This window comes from Pomacea canaliculata, linkage group LG9 (genome assembly GCF_003073045.1).
Source record: "Pomacea canaliculata isolate SZHN2017 linkage group LG9, ASM307304v1, whole genome shotgun sequence".
Taxonomy (NCBI): Eukaryota; Metazoa; Mollusca; class Gastropoda; order Architaenioglossa; family Ampullariidae; genus Pomacea; species Pomacea canaliculata.
The window spans coordinates 11,252,188-11,275,688 of NC_037598.1; the positions used below are offsets into that span (position 1 = coordinate 11,252,188).

The 23,501-nt window shown below is 42.7% G+C and overlaps 1 protein-coding gene across 1 annotated transcript in view; it reads left to right on the top strand.

Annotated features, from left to right (window-relative positions):
• The first annotated feature begins 250 nt into the window (after window positions 1-250).
• Window positions 251-23,501, top strand: part of LOC112571448 (glutamate receptor 1-like) — a 33,291-nt gene continuing 10,040 nt past the window's right edge. Inside the window, exon 1 of the mRNA XM_025250426.1 lies at window positions 251-395. Within this exon, the coding sequence (XP_025106211.1) occupies window positions 390-395 (6 nt within the window). The 5' untranslated portion in view covers window positions 251-389. The remainder of the gene's footprint in view (window positions 396-23,501) is intronic.

Below are 23,501 nucleotides of genomic sequence, written 5' to 3' on the forward strand. Positions count from 1 at the left end.
AATGTCAAACTGAACTCGTGCTCTCTGTACATGTACTTGTTTTCCCCTTCCTTCAATGACCCTTAGTCACTCGTACACATATGCGGGACAGACTTACACACACCCAGAGTTGCTGTCTCACAGTTTTCCACACAGGGAGGAGAGAGAGAGAGGGAGGTGGGGGCACGCACAAAATGATTGCTCAACAGCTGGCAAACAAAAGTGGAGGAGCTGTAGTCCCGATCGAGGCCATCACGGGGTACCCACACCTAAGATTAGACCTAAGCGGACCGGCTTGCCTGCTTTGCCGATTCTGGAGCCGGGCGGTGTGGATCGTACGGAGAGACGGAGCGGCGAAGACGGGAAAGTGTGAAAGAAGGGAGGAAGACAGAAAAGAAGGATAGACAACCATGGCGGTAAGTGACTCTCCTTCTTTACACAAACATTATCTATAATGATAGAATAATTTTGTTCTGAATAGCAGTAAAATAATAATTTTCTGTTTTCTCATATATTTTCGGCATAGAATTCTGTGAGAACTATGCTTCTATAATCTGTTTATTATTATATGATATGTGCTATCTTTCTTGCGAGAATATGGAGGATCTCTTTTTGGTAGGGAAGGGGTTAAACTTTTAACTGCCTTTTATTTATACGCTTTAATTTTCTCAATCTCACAAATAACACCCATTCATATTGTTTTCTCAGTAATGAAAGCAAATATAGTTATATATATTAAATTAAAAATAAAATGTTAAAATTTATTTTTGTAGTAAGGAAAAATCTGGAAAGTCTTTCGGAAAAACTTTTGGCCTTGATTTTGCCGGCTGCCTTTCGAGTATATAAAAAAAATCTTTCAGCCCATTGGTTTTTTTTTCTTTTTTAGCTCCTTTCTGACAAAAGCGTTTGTTTCTATTACTTTCTGGCGTGGATGAGTTGCCATGAAACAAAATGTTTCCGTGATTTCATTGTTCCCACAACTTGCTCAAGTGTTTGGGACAAACGGACAGCCGCCGGGCGTTTTTGAGTTTACGCGCATGCGCAGGTAACGCCACGTGCGAGGCGTGGGCGGCTCATTTCCTTTCTCCTCCCACAGCCTGGCGATTTGGGTTTTCGCACTTTTTTAAAAGTATATATACGAGATCCTGAACAAGGTATACACTAATTGCTATCAGAAACAGGCTGTGTAACTATCGGGTACACGAGCTGAACAGTGAACAGTGCGATAAAAAAAAAAAAAAAAAAAAAGACTGAAGAGGGTCTTGAATTTTTTTCACTTTGGGTTCTAAAGGTTTCATGCAGCTAAAGTATCTACAAAGATGTGGCGCACTACTGAGGGTTTGTTTTTCCTGCTACAAACTCCAAAAAGAGCAACATACTTTCCGAAGTTCCCCCACAGACTTTCTCCTCATTGATGAACTAATTCAATCTTGCTTTCCTCACTATCTGGAAACTCCAAAAAATTACCCAAAGCACGCCTTCTCCTTTCATATCTGTTGTTTGCTGCTTTAGACTAACAAATATTAAGAAAGTACGAAATTTTTCTCAGATTTACTCAGCCTCGGTCTGTCTGTCCGACAATGCGTCTTTTCTTAAATTTTCTGGCAACATTTTGTCCGATAAAGCTCAGCTGCAGGTAAAATCTGAATAGAAGTCAAGGATCCAGGTAACAAGAGTTATCGCTGCTAATTTTAGCTAGCTCTGACTCTGAATTTGTCTCCCTTAAAAAGTTTGGCATCAGCGACGACTGGTGTTTATTGTCTACCTCCGTTGTCCTTTGCCGATTTGCAAAGTAAAGGATGTAAATAAGAAAGTGATTAGATTCCCAAAACAAGGGAAGGGAGGTAACTCGAGAAAGTGGTTAATTTTCTCGTGCCAGGCGAGGGATCTGATAACGAGATCGAACCAAGCGAGGTGTTTGATGGCATGATGGCTGGCGGGACCTGTGGTTGGGGTGGGAGGGTAGACAGAATGGAAGAGCAGGAATAAGGGAAAGAACTGCTTGCCAAAAACATTATAACCCGGAGTTACCGCCTCGACTCTTCAGCAAGCTTGCGATTTTCTCAGCTTTGTTTATTTGAGACATGACACGCAATGCACCCTGTTTCTCACCCATGCACACATACGAACAATGGAACTCTCGCGCATGAAGAAGAACAGGAATTGTGACAGGCACGCGCACAGAGTTATCCAGGACGCTTGGAACTTGGAGCATGTCCAGAAGCTATGCGGAGATTTGCTTGGACTTCGGCCCAAAGGGTGGGGCAGACACAGTCGCGACTAGCACGCGATGCTCACGAGAAACAGAAAGACAGGGTGGTGGGATGATGACGTCATCAAGGCTGTGAGTCCTTGTTTATGACGCAGTCCAACGGTGTTTCATGTCTTCGTGGGACATCACTGAACATCTCTAAGGGAACAACGTCCACCCCACAAAAGATAAACCTTATGTAGACATTTTTTTTTTAAAATAAAATATTTTGATTAACATCGTTTTAATATACTTAAGTACCTCGATCTTTAGTTGGACAGACAATGCCAGTGAACAGTGTCTAAATGTTTCCAAAGTTCGCTGACCCTGTAGTCCACACCATAGTCCACAGTCTTTAAGATTGCAGATGGAGGCAACGTTGTATAGTCCAGCAGTCAGTCTGCTCTCATCAGTGGCAGGGGAAAAACACCCCGTCCCCATCCAGAGGCTGATCTGCGGGAATGGGTACATGGATTTATCAAAGGTGGTAATGACACTAGAAGGCAAGGGTGGGGCTCTACCTTTCACACGAGTTCACCACGGCCTCCAGGCTGTCGAAGCTGAAACTGCAGGCGGAAATCTCAGCTTATTCAAAATTATCACGAATGGTTGGTGGCACACGGATGAGCTTGCGACCTGAAGACGACTCAGGTAAACCCCTACATCCTGTACAGCCCTAACTCTCTTTGACGTCCGTGACGACTTCCTAGAGTTTTCCCTAAATCACGTGGCAGAAAACAAGGTTGGAGTGGAGCGAAGTCACAAAAGGGGAGAACAGGAAGTGACGTAAAGGGAGAACCCACACAATGCTGCTGTTTTCGCGGACTGGATAAGAGAGATCGTCTCGCCTCTCACCTGTCGCAAATGTTTGACATCTGGGGGAGGTAGAGCCAAGTTCATGCCATGTGATTCAACTCAGATGGGGCATCCCCCACTGTGATTCCTCCCATCCCAGCAGTTCCTCTCTTTCTCTGCAAATCTCCCCCTCCCCCCTTGCGTGCATGAGTGCACAAATACGGGCAACTAAACGCACATAAGCAAGAAGAACATCCATGCACGTAATCCATCTTTCACTCCACAGACATATACATGAGGATGTATTACGTGAATGGGTGGATGCTTGTGTGTCTGTGTGTTTGTGCGTAAAACTGGGGATGGGAGAGACTACCAGGACCGATTACAGTATCGGTTTATTTACTTGGTGACCTCTGAACTTCTCTCTGCGCCATTTTGTTTGCTAAGTTATCCGAGAGTGCACCCAACGACTGGCAAGATGCGTAACATCTGACTCTCTCCTCCACATCTTGAAGTCTACTCACCCTCTCGCGTGGGTGTGATGACTTCAGCTACGCCCCTTGATGAAAGGGTCACACGGGAAAAGCGACTCACGAGACTGGAAGACGTTGAAAACATGGGGGTCCAAGGTCAGTTCCCACCGCCTCCTAACGACGCCTACTCAAATTTGCAACTAAAAATATTAGTCGTCACCCACGTCTTGTGCTACAAAACCACGCAATGGAAAGAAAGAAAGAAAATGAATAAGAAATTTCATTAAACGCCAGTGACTTCCACACCAGCAAGCTCCTCAAACTGAAGCATTGTCGATGAACGACTATCATCACGTCACTCAGCGGGCGAAGTGTGAATCTAGTTACATCACTCAGCTCGTGAGGTGTGAGTCGTGTTCAGTCACTCAACTGGTGAGAGATGATTGCGTTGCGTTACTCATCAGCTTGCAAACCTCATTACATACATTACAGAATGCCGGAGCTCATCTGACACAAGGGCGGTGTAATCAAGACAAGAGATCCATCAACGTGAGCGAGTTTATAAAGTTAATGATACGACAGATAAGCTCCCTTTATCAAGGTGAAGAATGAGCGCACACTTTGGCTTATCTCCCTTCTGGGCGCGCTACCTGCAAACGATTGCTGCCCTTTCCACCTGACCTAATCAACAATTAGTTTAGTGAACTTCATTCGCTTTTATCACTGCGATATAGTCTTTTTCTGCTGTAGTATATCTGATGTTATAGTGAGAAGGATGAATTCTAGTAGGAGTGGTCTGTTATCGTTTACAACAATGATTTTATTTTGGGAAGACAGAGTGCCACATTTTTATAAAAATGCCAAAAAATAAAATCCTTTTCGGCTGGGTTGGAGTGGGTGGGTGTACAATACCGTCATAAAATAAAATCAGAAGTTAATACAAGTTACTAATATAAGTGTACACGGACAAATTTCTAGCCTCGGGTGTGGAACAAAAAGGTCGTTGGTTCAAGGCCTGGAAACACCCTCCCCCCCCTCCCCTCAAGGAAATGCCCGTCCAGCTTTTGTCTTTCGGAAATGCGTACCTGATTTGTTAAGGAAGGTTAGGACAGAGAAAAGAACTTTCTCCCATATGCACGACCTTTGACACGATAAACCACTTGCAACTGTGTTGTCTTTTTTAATGAACGAGCATGTCCATAAGTATAAACCTGCATCTATTGTTAAACACAGATAACTAAATAGAAATGTCAGATGATTTACAATTTCTGAGAAAAATGTCATGTTGGTATTATTATTATTATTATTATTATTATTATTATTATTATTATTAGTAGTTAGTAGTAGTAGTAGTAGTAGTAGTAGTATTAATGTATTTTCCAAGCGAATTTTAAACAACTGATTCCACCACATTTGCCCACACGCACAAAAAACCAAACAATTAAAAACACACTCATGACCCCAGACATCTGGGATTCGAACCAGTAACCACACTTTTTCTTTCATCATTTTCCCTCTTTCATCTCTTACGCGCTTAACTTCTTAATCTGATTACGTCATAAACATGGCCTGCGTAAAGCTGGCAACAGTATAATGTAAATGAACCACAGAAAAAGGAATGAGTGAGACAGAAGAACGCTTTTATTTCTCCATCCCACAGCCCTGCTCGATTGTAAAAACGCAACACACACACGCTCGCGCACACTCACACGTTCACACACACACGCTCACACACACACACACACGTATTCCCTAAACGTCATGCTGCGATCTGCGCTCTGGGTCTGGCGGCGTTTTCCATTTCTCTGATGCTTGGCACGTGCGCTCCGTAGCGCGCAAATCGTTGCACATCAAGCCCACTCATCAAACTGTTGTGCACTTACTTCACAAGTTGTGTTCACAGATTTACATCACAGCAAACTGTAGCAACCCCCCGCACAAACAAAAATAGCTTCGCGTTACACTTCCCACGTTTTCTGCGCACGTTGCAACAAGTCGTTGCGCATTACAGCAAATTGTTGCGCTCATGCCGCAGAAACTAGTCCCGGCTCGGTAAATCTGTTTATCCGTCATCCCTCTAATCGTTGCCTCGAATTAGACCTGCGATGCCAGTCGCCGACTAATTGAAGCAGACTTAATATCTGCTGCGCTGGCGTTGGTGGCGTTCTCCTCAATGGCGCTTAATCGCGGCAAATTCGTCTCCATTCCTTAGAAAACAGAGTTGCGGGCCATTTCTTGGCAAAACAACGAGAGATAATAGAGCAGAAGAATACCCACAAAAAAGAAAAAAAAGAGAGAGAGAAAGAGAGAAAAGAAACCTCAGCGATATATCGGGTACCGGACAGATGCAGATGAATACACTCCAGTTCCTCGTGAAAACGGCCCCATAATTTATTTAAATCTGACTTGTTTGATCATCCTTATCTTTTTACACGTTATCCAATCACTACGTTCAAGTTCATCTTTTCTCTTTCATTTTTTTTATTTTTTTGTTTGTTAATCTCTCGTGTCTGCTTTACCAGTTTGTTCTGCATTCGTCTGCTCGGTTTCCTGCCATGGGGTGTCACTCGGGTATCATTTCACCCGAGTTTGTGCCTCGAGGTAGCATGAGAAAGAGATGGGGAGTGGGTGTGGGGGTGGGGGAGTGAAAATAAAGGTAATGTTGACATGCGGGTTGAAAGGAGGGGCAAGAAAACTTCGAGTTGTTGTGCTCCTGCTTTGCGCATGTCAGGTACGAATCCGAAAATATCCTCAACCGAGCGTAGCTGGGGTGCAAATGCCACGCAGGCCTTTAAGCAACAGAGAAGATGGGTAGGGTAGGAAAATAGATTCTGTTCGCTCTGACATACCCAGAAAAAAAACTGACGGCAGGTTTTCATGGGAAGGAAAGTTTTAGCATTCTGAGATTCCTGGTCTCATCGCTACGTCACTTTCGTTATGTCAGACACTGTTGATCTCTTTGTCGCCTCCTCACGTTCATTTGTTCTTGTCTCGTTTTCCACAGTCGCTATTATTTTATGAGACATCAGCCTAGGTGAGATCTCTGTAGCCCTGTAACGCTTCCACTTGTGTATAATGTCTTATATAATATTTACGTATCGCGTACACACTAGCTTGTCGTAGTCCTACGTTCGCTCGTCGCAAAGTCTCTTTCTCACGTTCGCTTGTCGCGGAGTATCTCAACGGTTAAACGGCGAAGCAGTTAACAGCACTATTATTCAATGCAATGTATCTGAACAGGTGTATGCTAATCGAAGACATCGTACAGAAGAGAATTAGATAACCTTTTTAATACATGATCAGCTTTTAGGCCAAGACATTACATCATGGCACATAATCCATCGACCTTGATTAATAGTAAACTTTTTTTTTATTTTGAATCTTTTCTCTAGTATTTCCTCGGTTGTGATGGAATAATAATTTGTGCTCACCTCGCAAATTTCTCAGATTCTTGCGTCTGGTTTTACATCAAAGTTGGGAGCTGGTGTCGCTCGGCCAATACCATGTGACGTTCGCGTGATAAGTGGTGTTACGTACGCCGCCCTAAAAAATGGTTTCCTGCTGTTATGAACACAATGCCACAGCACTGCGACAGCTGTATCTGGAGCCAGGGGGGACCCGAAGTGCAGTTCCACCCAGAAAAGAAAAAAAAAAAAAAAGCGTGGGCTTCCAAGAGCAGCGATGGTTAGAGACCCGCCTCCTCGTCGACCTGTGTCTTTGGTGCCCTTGATGGCTGGTGCGGAGGTCAGTCAGCCCACAGAACGCTGGCACCGAGTTTGGCGACAACTAGTTTCAGAAGCACGACGATGGAGAGCAACACACGTGTTTGTTAAGAGTCTGGCGTGCGATTGTTTTTAAAGACACCTTGACCTCTGCTGCTCTATACTTTGTACCAGTCCCTCACCACCACCCCACCCGACACCCTCAAGATGCTGGCGAATGGTTCGCACGTGTCGGCAGGAGGAACACAGGAGGAGTTTGCTGGTGGGGGACACATTCTGCGTCTGTTGGCTTTTTTTTTTATTATTATTTATTTATTTTTTGCTTTGCGTACCGCTGCCGTTGCCGCGTAGATAACTTTATCCTCATTAACTGTCACGTGGAGAAATATGCAAGAAAACAAACAGGAAAAAAAACCGACGCAGTTATTGCTGTTTGTTTTTATTCGTCTTTATTTAAACTAACGCAATTATCGCTCTGGGCTTTTGTTTTTTAGTGTTTGTTTTTGAAGTTTTCGAGGTTCTAGAGGCTTCCACTTGTAGTGTCCTACTCCAGTGAGTTGTTAACCAGTGGAATTGGAATGTTAATGAACTCGACTTCGGGAATTAAGATCCTGGCTCTCTCTAGGTCTGTTACTAGAAAATGTACCTTGCCCATTCCAGCAGCGTTGGGACTGATTTATCAAGGGAGATCAAATGTTTTTGAAGGATAAAGTTGAGGTGCGTCTTTTCTAAGCACGTTAAACCACTTGCAGTTCACTCCCCGTACGGCCCACAAACAAAGAGACATTGACCTTTATTTCTTTTTTTTTTTTTCTGGCTTACTTTCTTTTTTTCGCTCGTCTTTTTTTCTCGATGATGCTTCCAGATTTTTTTGTCTCTCTCTGTGCTCTGTGCGTTTGTGCGTAGGTGCTTGGTGCACGCTCATCAAAACAAGAGGCTTCGCCTGGAGTGCGCATTTGCACACATGCCAAAACAAGCCAGCCAAAAGTGCGGTAAACAAACACACTCACGCACGTGCAAAGCAGGCAGACAAGCAGGCATGGATATTTATTTCGTAACAGGTGCAGGACGTGCAAAACTGGGCGGAAGTCAGTCTCGGTAATCTACGTATTTTTCCGTTCCTTGACGACGCCGAACAAGTGCTGCAAAACAGCGACCGTTCACTGTTCACTTAAAAAAAGAAGGGAGAGCACTCTTAACGACACGTGAAAGTGGGAGAGCACTCCGCGATTAAATCAAAAAGCTCTGCCACTTTAAATGGTCTAGCTCTAAAAAAGACCGCAGCGGGGAAAGTAGTTAGGGCTTGAGAAGATGATGATGTTGATAATTAGCGCGATGATGAAACGTTGAAGGGGGAGAAGCATACAGGCTCCACGTAATTGGAAAAAAAAAAATCAAGAAATTTTAGCATGTCGAGAAGGGTGCAGCAAATATTGGTATGAACTCCTTTTCCACAGACTTACATATTCCGTGACCTCTTGTGTTCCTTTACAATCTGCTTTTATTGTTGACTTCCCTACCCAGACCTGGCAGGTGGTCATCTTGACTAGATAATTTACTTTTATAGGTACAGCTAAGTTCCGTACTTGATGTGAATGTCGAGTACATGAAAAATATGATGCTAGAGTTGTTAACTGTGTATTTAATGACATTTTTTTCAGGGGGAAATTAATATGAGAATTTCAGGTGTGTATGTTCATGTTTCTTCTTCTTCCATCCTGCGTTGTGCTTTAAGTTCGGTTTTCGCCATAAAGTGGAGAGTTTTTTTTCAAATTATTCAAGTACACATTTATTCATTTTGGTTACACGAAGTTGTTAAAATTTATAGTGCGTTCTGAGTTTATTTTTAGCACTAAGCAAAAATCAGCACATAATTATTCAAGACGTTTTGATTGGCTCATTTTCGTTAGACATTTACTCTCGAAATGAAAATAAATTGTTTTCTTTTCAAAATAGTAACCTTTCAATTCATTCTTTAAGTATTCCCTCGGCAATGTTCTTTCTTACACAAATGAACATTTGAAATGGTTTGAGCTCTCATCTCTTAATACTATCTTAAATTTTTAATTTCTTTGATCTGAGACACTACCGTCTGCTTTTTGATAACTGTTACCTTCTGTGGCCGTAGTTATGAAGCGAGAGTAAGTCGTTTTCAAAGGGCAAAAATCAGGACTTCAAGGAAAAGCGTCTTGTTTCCAAAGTTATAAAGAGATGTCCGAAGACTAAAACAACAAACTTTTCAATAAAAAAACAATAACACAGTTACAAATTTACATTCATAAATAAAACCTTTGCCAACCTTTCATTCCCTTGGAAGATCAGAAGCTAGTCACGACAACCTAGTCATGATCTGTAGAATCTTATAAACTCTGTGCAAACATTTACATCGCTTGGCTTTTCATCGTGCAAGGGTAAAAAAAAAATGATTTGTTGAGTTCAAACGTGCTTCCATGCACGATAAAGCCACGGTTACTCACAGCAAAGCACTGAAAGTTCAGATTAGATCTGTGGGCGGCAAGTCAGATCTGTCCCTGACGATGACCTCGCCAGGAAGGTCACCAGCGCCTCCGGGGCAGGAGAGTGACGTAAAGGGAGGAAACTCTTTCAGCTGTTAGTTGATACTGGAGGAGGCTGGGCGGCGACTGGCATACTTAAAAGAACAATGCTGTTAAACAATACCAGTCAACAAATAGATGGAGCACGTGCCTGTAGGGCCTGCAATCACACACCAACACACTCGCGTACAATGCACATGATAGGCGCTCCCACCCACACAACCCACACAACCCACACACGTCAACCCACGTGTTTATAAAAATGTAAACTTAAGGCACGAGACCCCTGAATACGCAAATTGCAAATATACAGCATATATATAATGTGCATGCTTGTATATATGCATGCATAAACATGTATAAACGGATAGATGCATATATAAACTGATACAAAGTATGCATGTGACCGCACCTTCCAACGCAACGCACACAAATGTAAAATTACCATAAAGACATATCTATATAGATAATTATAATACATGTGTATATATATATAATCGAAGTCGCGATTCTAAATGCCACTGAAAAATTACTTGATCCACTGCAATTTACACACCGGACTAAGAGAGATGTTGATGATGTCAAACTGTTTATCCTTCAGGATGTGTATAATTATAAACATTTATTTCGAGAAATTACGAGATAAAGACATTCGTATATCAAAGTTCTCCCCTGCGGTGTTTATTTTATTGTTGCTGCTTAAAAACCCTTATTGCCCTTGACGTCAAGAAAGCAGAGTCGATGAAGACAACGCCTCTGGACCTGCTGCCCTCAATGCCATTAGAATTAAGTTCAAACTACGTCCTCTCCTATTAAAATGCACATTTCTCCTTAAAATATTAATTAAAAGTCACCACGCATTTATATGACAAATTAATGCAGACGCTTAGAGCTTGACCTCGAAAAACGCAGGGTTAACAAAGCTGGAGAAAAAAAAACAACAAAACAACGACTGTAGCGATGACGATAACGATAACTAATAGCATGATGATGATGATTATAAATTTTTCCCCACACTGGGAGGTTTTGGCTGAACATTTGACCGCACCCAGCTCTTGTTGCCATCTCTTGCCTCATTTATTCTCGAGGTTGTGTCACAACCTAGCGACACTCCGCTCTCGCGACTGAAGGAGAGAAGGAAGACCATCTGTTGTAATGATTAGTTGTTGGCATGTAGCAGATGTCGTCATCCATAAAGTTCCCCCATCTGTGCCTCAGCATCAGTTTTGTGTTTTAGTCTTTGCTTTATACACTCTGTGACCCTCTCCCCCACCACACACATTCTCCCCTCCACATCCCAATTCTACAGGTTTCATTTACTCCAACACAGAGTTTAGTCTGTTTTATCATCTCTATGGATTTGTCAGGAATCTAGGCGCCTTCCGCCGGCTCTATTTTCTTATACATTCTTCGGTTGGTGTGATCTTTTTGTACTCCTTGTGTCTTGTAGGTGACATTTGAACCCGTTATTTCAGTGCTTTCATCTGTTACATTTGGCAGACAGCTCGTATTGTTTCCTACCAGTTTGTGTTATTTTCTCCACATTTAGCTGGTCATCTCCATATATGATCTCCTCTCTTATTTCTTTTTCCTTTGTCGTAATTGATATTAATGAATGTTTCAATTTCAAAATTTTTTTGATCTTCATTCTCGCTCCAAGCCTCGTGTGATTTATTTCCTTAAGTCTTCATTTTTTTCAGTTGACCCGTCTTACTTCCCTTCTCTAATTTACTCCGTATGTGCATTTTATTGCACAATCACCATTTAAAAAAATAATTCTCTCATTTTTCCGTTTTGCCTTTTCAACCATAGTTTTCCCTTTTTCACCTTTACTTAGTTTCCCCCTTTTCCCTTTGACCCATACACAGTTTTCCCTTTTCAGTCATGCTATTTTTCCATGATTGTAAGTGTGTTCCCGCTTTCTATCTTTTGTTTGCTCTTGTATGCTCATCACATGAGTTTTTCCTTCTGCCAGTTCTTCTATTTTTTCTTTTTTTTTTTTTTTTTGCGCCTTGGCATTCGTGTTAGGCATATATTTTTTTTGTGATGCCAGCTGCAAGTTTGCTTGTCAAGCACGTTTATAATCGTACGAGCGGGAGAACAGTGGAAAGTGAACCGAGATGTAGTGACGTGTAGGATGTGAATGTTGTTGTTGTTGTTGTTGTTGTTGTTGTTTATATATCTCTTGTCTTGAAATCACTGTATTGAGACTGATTTTCACGTCGTTTGGTGCTATTACGCATATTCAGCTTGCTGGGCATGCTCACAGATAACACTTTGCCGTGGAACTCTTTTGCGACCTTCAACGATTTAGATTTATCTCCCCTTGCTCGTTCCCGCACTTGAAAACTAAATGCAAAATGGACTCAAACGTCTGCGCACAAACCTTCCGACAAAGTAATCAAAGGACCCTCAAACATAGCGCCGCTGATAGAGATAGACCACAAACGGCCACTTCTCCTCTCCCCCACAAAGACGATAGGAGCAATGAAACTTCTTCGATACGCATGCGCCGAAATAGTCTTAGATATCCAGGACGGTAAACGCGGTTGCTATCTTCTCTAACATTCTGCAGCTGCGACTGACTGAGCGACGAAATTTATTTTCAGCGGTTTCTGTGGAAAACAAGTTTTGGGAGGAGTGGGTCGCAATAAACTCTGTGAGCGAGCAAATTAATTCGAGTAGAGGACGGCGAACTTTCGAGAAGTGAGAGCTGGGTTACATAGTCAGGGGGCGAGATGCACGATCGGTGGCAGACTTATGAAACAGCAGAAGGTATTCTGAGGATGGAGAACACATATAGCATTTACCTCTTTTTTCCCTCTAGAGATAGAAATGAAGGAAAGCGAAAGAGTGGGGATGGGTGATAGAATGAGTGAGTTAATGTTCTGGCATCGTACAATGTCATTTTTGTTTAGGTTTCCTCTCTTTCTCTCTCTGATCTCTAACAGACCACGAACGCCAGCCAGAAGACGGCGCTTAAATCTTCATTTTTTATATTTTATTAGTTACCTGGGGCGAACCAAGCAGCATGAATGCCAAGCTTAGGTTTTATTATCGATGTTACTGACTGCTACAGGAATTAACCATCAAGAGCACCATAGCGGTGTTCTCAGTACCTGGTTACCCTTAGTTACATCGCCTGCCCACAGCATCTTTGGCTCCATCCGTTGACTCTTTATTTAACTCACCAGACTCCAGTTATCGTCCTTATAGCCTCAAATACCCAGGGACCAAGAACTGGGTGAAGGATGGATGGCGGGTGAAGCTTGGTGAGCACTTCACTAATGTGTCCAAAGATCTCAGGCTAGTGTAAGGAAGACATGTCGACAACAAAGATATTTGGAAGCAAGACAGGTCAGTAACAAAGAACAAGACAGGACAGCTAGTTACAACTGCCTACATCTGAGAGGCAGATAGGTGGGTCTAAGACATCGAACAAAGTGCAGAGTGGATGTGAAAGAAAGCGGATTTCTCCTTTGGTGGGTCTGCTGCCGTTTCCTCAGAGCTACAACACGACCAGCAGCGGGTTTTCTGCGAGAAGCAAAGCGCCGCGGGACCGCAGTTTCCTTTTAGGATGATGGAGAAACATGATTCCGACCTACACCCAAGGCTGGAATGCTTCTCCCCCGGCACCACTTACCTGCAGAAGCCTTGGCTATATACCCGTGCTCTACATGTTCTAGTACATCACAAGTTCTGGAACTCACCTTTACACGAAAATGAGATAAATTCCTGGCTAGGGTTCATTGTTCGCGTACAGGTACCTGCCATGAAAGCATTTCTGTTCGACATGACAAATAGAAAATGTTAGTTTCTGAATAAGGAACATTAGATCGAGAGGAACGGTTACAAAATGAGAGTTTTCTTGCTGCTGGAATCTTTCCCTCATACATACCTTTACATTCTAAGTTACAATAGTCAGAATCTGTCTTAATATTTCATTTTCATCCGTCTGCCTTTTCGTTTCAGTTGCGTCTTCTGAAGTCGTTTTACTTCCTCTCTGCATTCAATCTTCTTTCCGACATTTTCGTTTTTAAGCTCTTCCACTTAAAAGTCTTTTTGCTTACATTTTGGGTCGCTTTTGAAATTCGGCACTAAAATACTAAACTGCCTAGACGCAAATTAGAAGTTTCATTAAGTTTTGCTCCAACCTTTTATTTATAGTCACAGCTGACTGTTGCACTAAGATCTCACTTTCCCTTTTGTCGCTGACCTTATCGCCGTTCTTTAAGTGATTTTATTTTCCAACCCTACCCACCACCACTCACTTCTCTGCCACTCCACCTGTCTTCCTCAGCCTTGCATCCAACGCTGACTTCCTCTTGCGCAAGTTTCTCTTTCATCATACTCTACCCTTCAAATTCCTCAACAAATTCCTCAACTTCGGCTGCTTTCAAAGATTCAAAGCACCGGAAATACCTAGTCTGAACGTAACCAAAGATTCAAAAGAAATATCGTCCCATCGAGCGAAGCAGTTTTTCTGTGTGGGTGGAAAGGGAGAAAGTGTGGACATGGAGCTAGTGGAGAAGGAAGTAGGGAGGGTAGAGTTTACCGTGATCTCGCGCTGCGCCCTAGCAACTTGAGTAACCGGAACTATTCCCCGCTTCGAGATTGTATTCCCTGCAGTCAACATATTTCTACAAAAAAATGTCAATTATTTAAAAAATAATGTCATTCAAGGCACCTTTCTCTTTTAACACGTCCCATCTGTCCTGATAAAAAATGTTCAGGCATAGAGCAAAGTAACAGGAGGAGGAGGAGGAGGAGGAGGAGGAGGAGGAGGAGGTATGGGTGTGGAAAGTAAGAGGAAGCGACACTTCTTGCTTGCTCGTGACTCCGGTAGTGCACCAGTGCACCAGATTTTGCACTCACCAGTCTGCAGGTATTTGTTTCTGGCGAAGAAATATCTGATGACATTTTCCAGGAATCTCAGTAGCCGACGCTGAGATAAAAAAAAAAAAAAAAAAACGAAAAAAGAAGTGAATAACACAAGATAAGGGTCGCATCCATCGAGTTCTTTAAGTCAGCATACAATATCAATAGTTTGTTACCTACGGCTCTACAGCCATACCTAAGCATTTTATCTAGCTTCAGCCATAAAAAAAAGCTTGCACAGCTGTATTTGTAAAAATAAACGTAATGGCGGAGTCAAGACCGGAAGTCAAACCTCAGTTTCTGCCCTTGTGCATGACGTCATCGACCGCGCTTTAATCCTGGTAGCTGCTGGGATCCCGTTAACGAAGTTACTTATCGCAGCGCAACACATCCTCATTTGTCAGAATATATTTATCTCTCTATATAAAACTATTTATCTAGATATTTAAATAATCTAGAAATAACTAAGTGGTTAATATACTTCCATCGGATCTCGAGGAAGGGGAAGCGGATAAACAGAGATCATATATCACTAAATGAGACATTCCTGTAACTACCTTTGGACTTGAGGGGGAGGGTTGATGAGTGGGTGGGGGTAAAGTGAAGGGAAGGTAATGGGGAAGAGTGAGAGTTCTTAATTTCCCCGCTAACTCACGCACAGCAGCTGATGGGCAAGTTTGATTGACAGCTGCCGTCAAGGCCGCTGTGCAAATATGGTGCGCAGCGATGCGGAACGATGTTTAGATGTTTGTTTTCAGTTTTATGCAAACGCTATCTTGATCTTTTTGAAAGTTCTAGAACACAGCATTTCGGCTGCGCAGCCGCTGCCCGAATCCAGAAAAAGTTGCTTCAACCTCGTGCTTACTTATGTCGAATGAGTTAGATGAGGTTCGGGACCAGGGCAACGAACATTTTTTTAAACTGCTTCGCTGTAATTTTTTTTTCGAAATCAGGGGAGCAAATTGACAGGTTTTGGCAGATGCCAGAGACTTGCCGGAAACCGTGGAGGTGCTGCCTTCAGTTGTCATCATCTTCCTCCTCAAAATATATTCTCTATCGCAATTTTGTGAACATCGGATTAGTACAAGATATTACATAACCACACCCCTTTCTTTTCCTGCTACGCTGAAAATGAGCAAAGGCAAACAATAGTTAGCTCCTTTCTTCTTTCTATCATTTGATTGGACTTCATTTATTTCATCATCGTTACATTACTTTTTTCTATTATTTCATGATGATTTAGCCTTCCTACCATGCTTCCTCGCTTTCTTGTTTATTTTCTGTCTGTTGTAGAATGTGAAGACGGAATATTTATTTTAAAATGGTATATTAATACAAAACTTTAATGTAGTCTATTTTTTTTTAAATAGTCGAAATAAACATTCTCTTCAATATCGTTCACATTCCAATAGATGGGGTTTTTCCGTTTTCCATAAAACTTCTAGGTTTTCATATCCTTATTCATTTTGCTTCTGTTGCGTCTTTCTTGCCAAGATTTCTTACAAGACATTTTTGATAAGTTGGCAAAATATTCCTGAAGTACTTTTTTCTTCGAGAGCTCTTTCATTCTTTTTAGTTCTTCCAAAGATGTATACCTTCAAACGATACTTTTTTTCCTTCTAGGTACACATTTATTCAACCTTCTGTCTGTCGGTGGGTCGTTCTTTCTTGTTCCTCTGTGTCTGCCAGCAGGATGTCCTTACCTTTTGTTTCCTCTCTACATCCTCCTCAAATTCGTGCTTACTTCCCTTACCGTCTTCTGCGATTTCCGGGGGGAAGGAAAGACTTGAGAATCCCAGAACACAACAAGAAGAAACATCGTATCGTTTGTCAAAGCAAGATTACCAGCGGAAAGAGGGGTAGGTGGGTGGGTGTGAGGGTGGAATAGTGCCGAGACTTGCCGCCAGACTGTAAAGCAACTCGAAGCTCAAAAGCTGAAGACCCGGAGCTGCACCCTGTATGCAAATTCGATATCGGGGTGCACGCCAAGCTCCCTCGGCGCCCAGATTTAATATCCAGCCGGCAAAGCTTGCAACACATCGTGAAAGTGATGAGAGTGCAGTTTGACTTCCTTCCTTCATTCATTTCTTCCTTCCTTCATATTTTTCCTTTCTTTTTATACCTTTTCACATTATTTTTTCATTACTTGGCTCATTATTTCTTTTCTTCTTTTATCATATCTTTAAAAAAAAACTCCTTCAGGGCGTTGCAGCTGTTGGTTGAAACTAAAAAACAAACGAACAAACAAACAAACTAAATTACTAGTGTTATCGGTCCGTCTCAGGTGTAGAATCTTCCTTGCATTTAATCTGTTTTGCCTCTCTCTCTCTATCCCAAAGCTCAATGGTGGAGTCAATGGATGATCAAAGGTCAAAGGTCTCACTGTTCCAGTGCAGACTGCGACTACACCTATGAACTCTGCGTACAAACGCACTCACAAAATATCAAGCACACTTCTCAAGCAAGCAATTATGCGAGAATAGGTTTTAAACATGCCTACGATAATTACTACTTGAAAGAAGGCGCAGTTAATCAAAGCTTTTTCACTTGTGTGGGGATGTAAAGATGTTTGGACGCAAGTCTCTAACACACACACGCACGCACTCAACCACACACAGCGGGAGGAAAGCAGAAAAGGATGGAGAAAGACGTGTTGGACCTGCTTACCTGTTGTCAGAATTTTGCAACCAGGTATGCAATAAGTAGCTAGGCAGTTGATTTTTTTAATGAGGAATTTAGCTTACTTCTTGGTGATAGCCATCTAGCTAAAACCTCTTAGCTTGTAACAGTCGTTAGGTGCACATGTGCTGGACATTGGACTGATGTTGCCTCACTTCATATTCTTGCTAATAATGTCTGGTGATGGATTCTTAGTCTGCCTGGCACAGCGGAGATAGGGTGTGTATTAGTAAGTCTTGCACCTGGCTGCTCCTGATATTTGATTCTACCTCCTTGTTGGATTGTTGAATCAGAATGATAAATTCACTGCCTAGCGGGATATTTTATGGGTGTGTGAAACTCGACTGCACTCTACCACCCGGGGAAGAGACAGACAAACAGTGACAATGATGTTAAATTCTGATCTGTCTAAAAGCAATTCATTTGGGTTAACGTACTCATCGTTAAACTGATTGCCCGTCGTTAATATCGTTATTAATCCAGTGCTGAAGCAGACCTCTGAAATGTCCAATCACATTGCAGGAGCAAATATACTGCCAAATGCGTTACCAAATAATTTCTTAGTAGCAAACAACTTGAACTTATGTTCAATATTTACACACGTCTCAAGTGTTTTATTCAAGCCGCTTGTTTCCCGTGATCTTCGCCTGCAATTTTGACAAACTTGGTCAAACAGTTGATATTTGTTTAATTAAAAACTTCTGGTAGTAGACTGAGATTTACTTCTGCCGCAGTTTTGCCAAAGTACCTGGACGTCCAACAGGTCCAGATGCACAGGATAAAACCTCGACATTCCACTGTCATACAAACATGGTTTTCTCGTCTCTTCCCTCGCAGACTTCACTAGTTGCTTTTAAATATTTTAAACACTGCTTTGCAAAAGCAATCATTTTGTTGGCAAGAACTCCTCTTCTGGGTCGTAATGAGCTTTCGACACTGCAGGCCAGCAGGTAACTTCCCTCCCCTTTTCTCTTCTCTCCCCGACACTAATCACACGATGGAGAGTCAGAAATGAGGAGACTACTCTTACGTCCTGTAAGTGCTTCTTTAGCAGAACATGACTCATCTTCACTCGAAGAATGCGCAGGGAAATGGCATTAAAGGATTTAAAATCTTGAGCTCGAAAAATCACTGAATATCATCAATTCTGTTTTTGCATCTTTTTAAAATTTCACAAAATCTGCTCTGAATAACAGATGCCAGCGGCAGACTGAGTTGTTGTGTGTGTCAGCTTGTTGAGATATCTGTCTGTACTCACGCGGCTAAGGTTGACTCCTGCCTCAAGATCAGGTCAGAGTGTCCCGACCGTGAACTAGCGAGAGGTGAGACCTCTACAGACAGACCACATCTGCCAGGATGGTCTCAGGAAGGTGAGACGGTTTTGAGAGTCGACTTTCCTTCCTTCTGGCAAGATGGACGACAAATGTCTCATTGGTTCTTTCTTGCGGCCGTGATATAGTCTTAGTTGCTGACCCGGAGTAAAACACCCATCCCTCAGAGCGATCAGTTCCTCCCAACCATCACCACCATCCCCCAGCCCTTCTGTGGATAAAACAGCACGGAATGTAAACTTCACATTCTTTATCTCTTTTCATCCGGTTGAAAGTTCAGCCATCTTGCCAGATTTTTTTAAAACATGCCTGTCGTCTGCGTTGTCAATACATTGTGTACCTTCAGGCTAACAAAGTAAACAAGAATGCATGGCACTACACAGTATTTAAAAGCTCTTAATTAACTGTTTACAAAAGCAGATATCGTCCGCTGAGATTTCTTCTGTTCAAAAATATGAAGGAAGGGAGTTAATTTAAAGATGTTGTTTAAGGAAGAGTTCATTTTCGGTCTTTCTTGTGTCTTCAGTGAAACTCATGACCTTATCATCACTCATCCACCATCCCGCACCCCTTCTCGCAATTTTCCTTACCCTCCAGGACAAAATAGAGTGGAGGAACATCACTTCCAGCTTCTCCTTTCCATTTCCTTCTTTGAGCCTCAAAAAAACTTCAGTGTAGCAAATTATTTTGTGATGTGCACGCCTACGTCTCCCCCTTCTCCGCTCTTGCGAAACTGTATGTTTTGGCCATAAATAAACAAAAAGCTTATCAACATTTCCAGGTGAGTCTTAGCATTAGCCAACATGGCGGTTATTTCATGGTAGTGATGCAATCAAGAACATGATGATGGCTTTATCTGAACAGAAGTACTTCAGCAAATTTCTTCCTCTTCTTCTTCTCCAGACCCATCTAACTCTGCTGATTTGCCTGTATTCTGGGCACGAGCGTTCGAAACAGTCTGCCAACACAGGAAACGCATTTTCGTCAGAAATTGAGTTTCTGTGTGTTGGTGTGGATGGGAGGAAGGGATGGGGAGACGAATGATCGGATGGAGGGAAGGCACGTGCCGCGTACACAGCCAAAGATGTGCTTCACGTGCAGAAAGCTGTAAACACTGAGGCTGAGTTTATTTTTCTGCCCGAGACGTCAGCTCTTTGCCAAAGCAGTCCTTGAGGTCGTGCGTTAGTACCTGCAGCTCAAAGGGCAGTAACTCGCAAGAAATCTAAGCCAGTTAAGGCCCTTACATGCAGTTCATCGTCTTTGGCGTTTGATGACTGATTGACTGGGGAGATGACTCTTTGAGCTAGGAACCCACCCAACCAGTTTCCTCCCTCTTTGAGCCAAGAGTTACGCCCCTTCGTTCTTTGCCAAATTGTTCATAAAAAGAAATTTGCTGTTAATGGTTTGTACAGCAAGGACCGAGACTTGCGATTAGGAGAAAAGGTCAGAGTTTAATGTGTCAACGTCTTCGTAATAACGAAACAAGGTATGTCGAGGGTGAGGGGGTGGGGAAGATAAGGAGGTCCTGGTTGCAGAAATGCCAGAAATTTGGCTGCAGCCTACATCGACAGAGACACAAGGTCCAGTGCCAAATGACAGCCTCCACTCATTCTGCTGACTGCTGTTCGTCTGGGATATTGCAAGTCTAGGACAGTTTTTGACGGATGTGATTTGCGATTTGATGTGATGTAGTTGCTACTGCATTGCTTATGTAACGAGTCTGCTTAAGTTAGTAAGAGCAAGTAGAGATAGTGCCACGGACATTTTCAATTCCTTCCAATGGCCAATGTCAGATTGCTCTGTTATCTGTACATTGAGAGTGGTGTCGATAGTAATATCAACTGACTTGACGCTGGCTCGTTCCATCTCTCCATATATCTCTCAATCTCGTTCCATCTCTCGTTCCATATAGCAGGCTTTTTGTATTTTTGGTACATTTTAATCTTACATGTATATTCAAAACAAAATTTCTCGTGCTAAGATTTTTGTCATGTGACAAGCAGTTGAAAGTGTTGAACTGCTTTGTCCGTCAGTTAACATGTAAATTCCCTTTTCCAGTTTTTTCTTGTTTGTTTTTGGCAAAGGTCGCTGTACTAAGCGAAAAGAACCCTGGTGCTGGTGGAAAGGATGTTTGGAAGCTGCGGATGAAGGCAATTTTCTGAGGTTGTGCACGTGCAAACTATCCTGTGCTGTCGGAGAAATAGAGCGTGAACGATTAGCCTGCAGCTTGCTCCAGCTCAGGGTAGCTTGATACCCGGGTGTGAGCCTTCAGTACGGGTACACCAAACTCCATTCTCGTTTTTTTTTTTTTCAAGCGAGCAAGCAAACAATTTTTACAAGTAATGTTCACGCAACTATTTCCTTTAAAAAAAAGGTTTAAATCGCACCGTCACCCGCTGGATATATAATGTTTATTTATTCCTTTTGAAGTTTCAGAATAGTCGTGGACCAGGTGTCATCAATCACATAGCGAAACCTTGGTGATTTGCACATTCTAGAATAGTTTTAGATAACTCTGATTGGTCAAAAGTTGTGGGACTGTGTCAGGGATGAATTTAGCTCTTGGCGCCCATGAGAAGAATTTTGCAGGGTTTTTTTTCTCTCTTGTTGCATCAGCTTTCTTCACTAGTGTGCGCGTTTTTCACGGCCGGCATCTTTCATCTGCACCTGCAGATTGCTTCTCCAGACAAGGCTGAACATTCTGGCAACTCTTAAACAAATTCCGCACACGGAGACGCATGCAGAGTTTGAGGCAAGAGTCTGTGCTGCACGCGCCCCGGTGTGAAAAGTCAGAGGTCGCCGACCTCGGACACTCAAAGTAAAACCTTTCGAAGAAACGTTTCCATGCAATCGGAGGTGAGCCAATTCTTGACCTTAGCAGCACGTGCTGTTTGGTTCAACTCTCTGGCAGCCGCTGTCGGCACTAGTAGCACCATCTGTCTCTCCACCACCTAGCTACTACTGCTGCTGCCACACACATGATGTGACATCAGTACAGTGTCGGTGATGTTATCAGCACATCACTGATGTGTCACACAGTTAACGCACGTTTGGTGGGGTTATTCAGGGTGTAGAAATTGTTGTCTGCATCTGAGGCACAGACTAAAGACTAAAGGTTTCATAATGTAGCATCAAGGACTCAACATTTTAGAAGTCTGCCAATCTCCTTGGACTTAGCGAAGGCGTGGTCTTCTGTAACAATTGTTACACCCATCCTCAAAGCTACACTAACCTCAGTGTTATAGTAATCCTCAATGTTACACCAATCCTTATCGTTACACCCATCCTCAGCGTAACATAAACTCTCAACGATTCACCAACCTCTCGATGTAACCTCGACCCTTTTTAGCGAAAGTTACATGAAAGTTATATAAACTTTATGTTGCACCATCGACGCAGTATATGTCTCAACGACGACGGCAACAGTCAGAGATAGATTCGGCGATAACCACGACGATGAAAAGGAAGAAAGGGAGCAACGCCCTCAACCAATATAAAACAAGGCATGCAATAAATGCGGATGCACGCACTGGTGTGAACCTGCATCACACACCGGACTTGCGCAACGCCACGTCACACGATGGGAGGCTGGGTGCTCCTGGGGGTGATCACCTGACAGACTCGTGATTCTTTGATACCTCTCGATATCAGGGGCTGTCGGGAGGGTCAGCTCGACACGCCAATGCAGCGCTTTCTTCACGCCCTACCCCCCCTTAGCAGTGTATGGAAACCCACCCTCTCCTCCCTTCCCCGCCATCCACCCGACTGGCAGGAACCCAAGTACGTGCGCACAATCACTGGGTGTGGCCCTCGTCTTGCGGTGCACATCTCGATATGGGGGCCCGCCGCCAGCGAGATAGTCATCGGTGACTGCATCAAGATTCTTTTCTCGTTAAAAAAAAAAAAAAGAAGTGCAATCAGTTTACCTTGATTCTGCAGCTCAACCTTCTGCCATGATAAACTTCCCCGTTCTCTCTATCATCGCATTCGTCTTGACATAGACTCACGTGACTAGGGTGCAAGCACAGAGGTTCAGACGCCGTATGTCTTACTCTGAAATACTGTATATCCCCTTCTAAAACTTTTGAGACATCTCAGAACAAGTAAAATTTATTTTCTGATTAAAGCTACAAAAAGATCCGGTCATCAAAATTTCTTATTAAATCTAATGTCATCTTGTAGATTGACTACTATTAGACATAATTTTATTGTATTACTCTTTTAACTTTTTTAATTATCGGAGCTATTCAGTCCGATTCTCGAGATCTTAATCTCAAGCCAAGCTTTCTGAGAGAAGACTAGACACTGTATAAGAACTACATATTTAACGGAATATTAATTAACAAAATGGGAAGCATCCTGTACAGTTATATAAGTTTTTGAATCAGTAAATCGTCGAAAGCACTAGATGTCGAACTCGCAAAATAGGAAACTCGGAGGTGTTCTGAAAAAGGTTTCAGATGTTATGAATATAAGCCGCCGCAGTCTCACTCGTACGTTTGATAAGGTCATTAAGGTCAACGTAGGTACTACAACCTTGTCAAGGATGCGTTGCCTATTGTGTCAGAAAACGGTAAAGGAGCCTGCAAACTAGTGCAGCAAAAGATTGGTGAATATTCTTCGTTAACCTGTCCGCGTGCTTACTTCTCTCCTGGCATTGTTTAGCTTGTCTGTTACTTTGTTTTGGTTTTTTTAAATGCTTTCCTGTCTTGACTTGTGCATCTGCTTCGCCTCTCTCACTCTCTGTCTTCTCTCGTAAACCTCACACGTCAATTCACTTGTAGCCTTAGATACAACACCCGACTGTCTGCTCATCCTTGTGTAAAAAACAGTCTAAG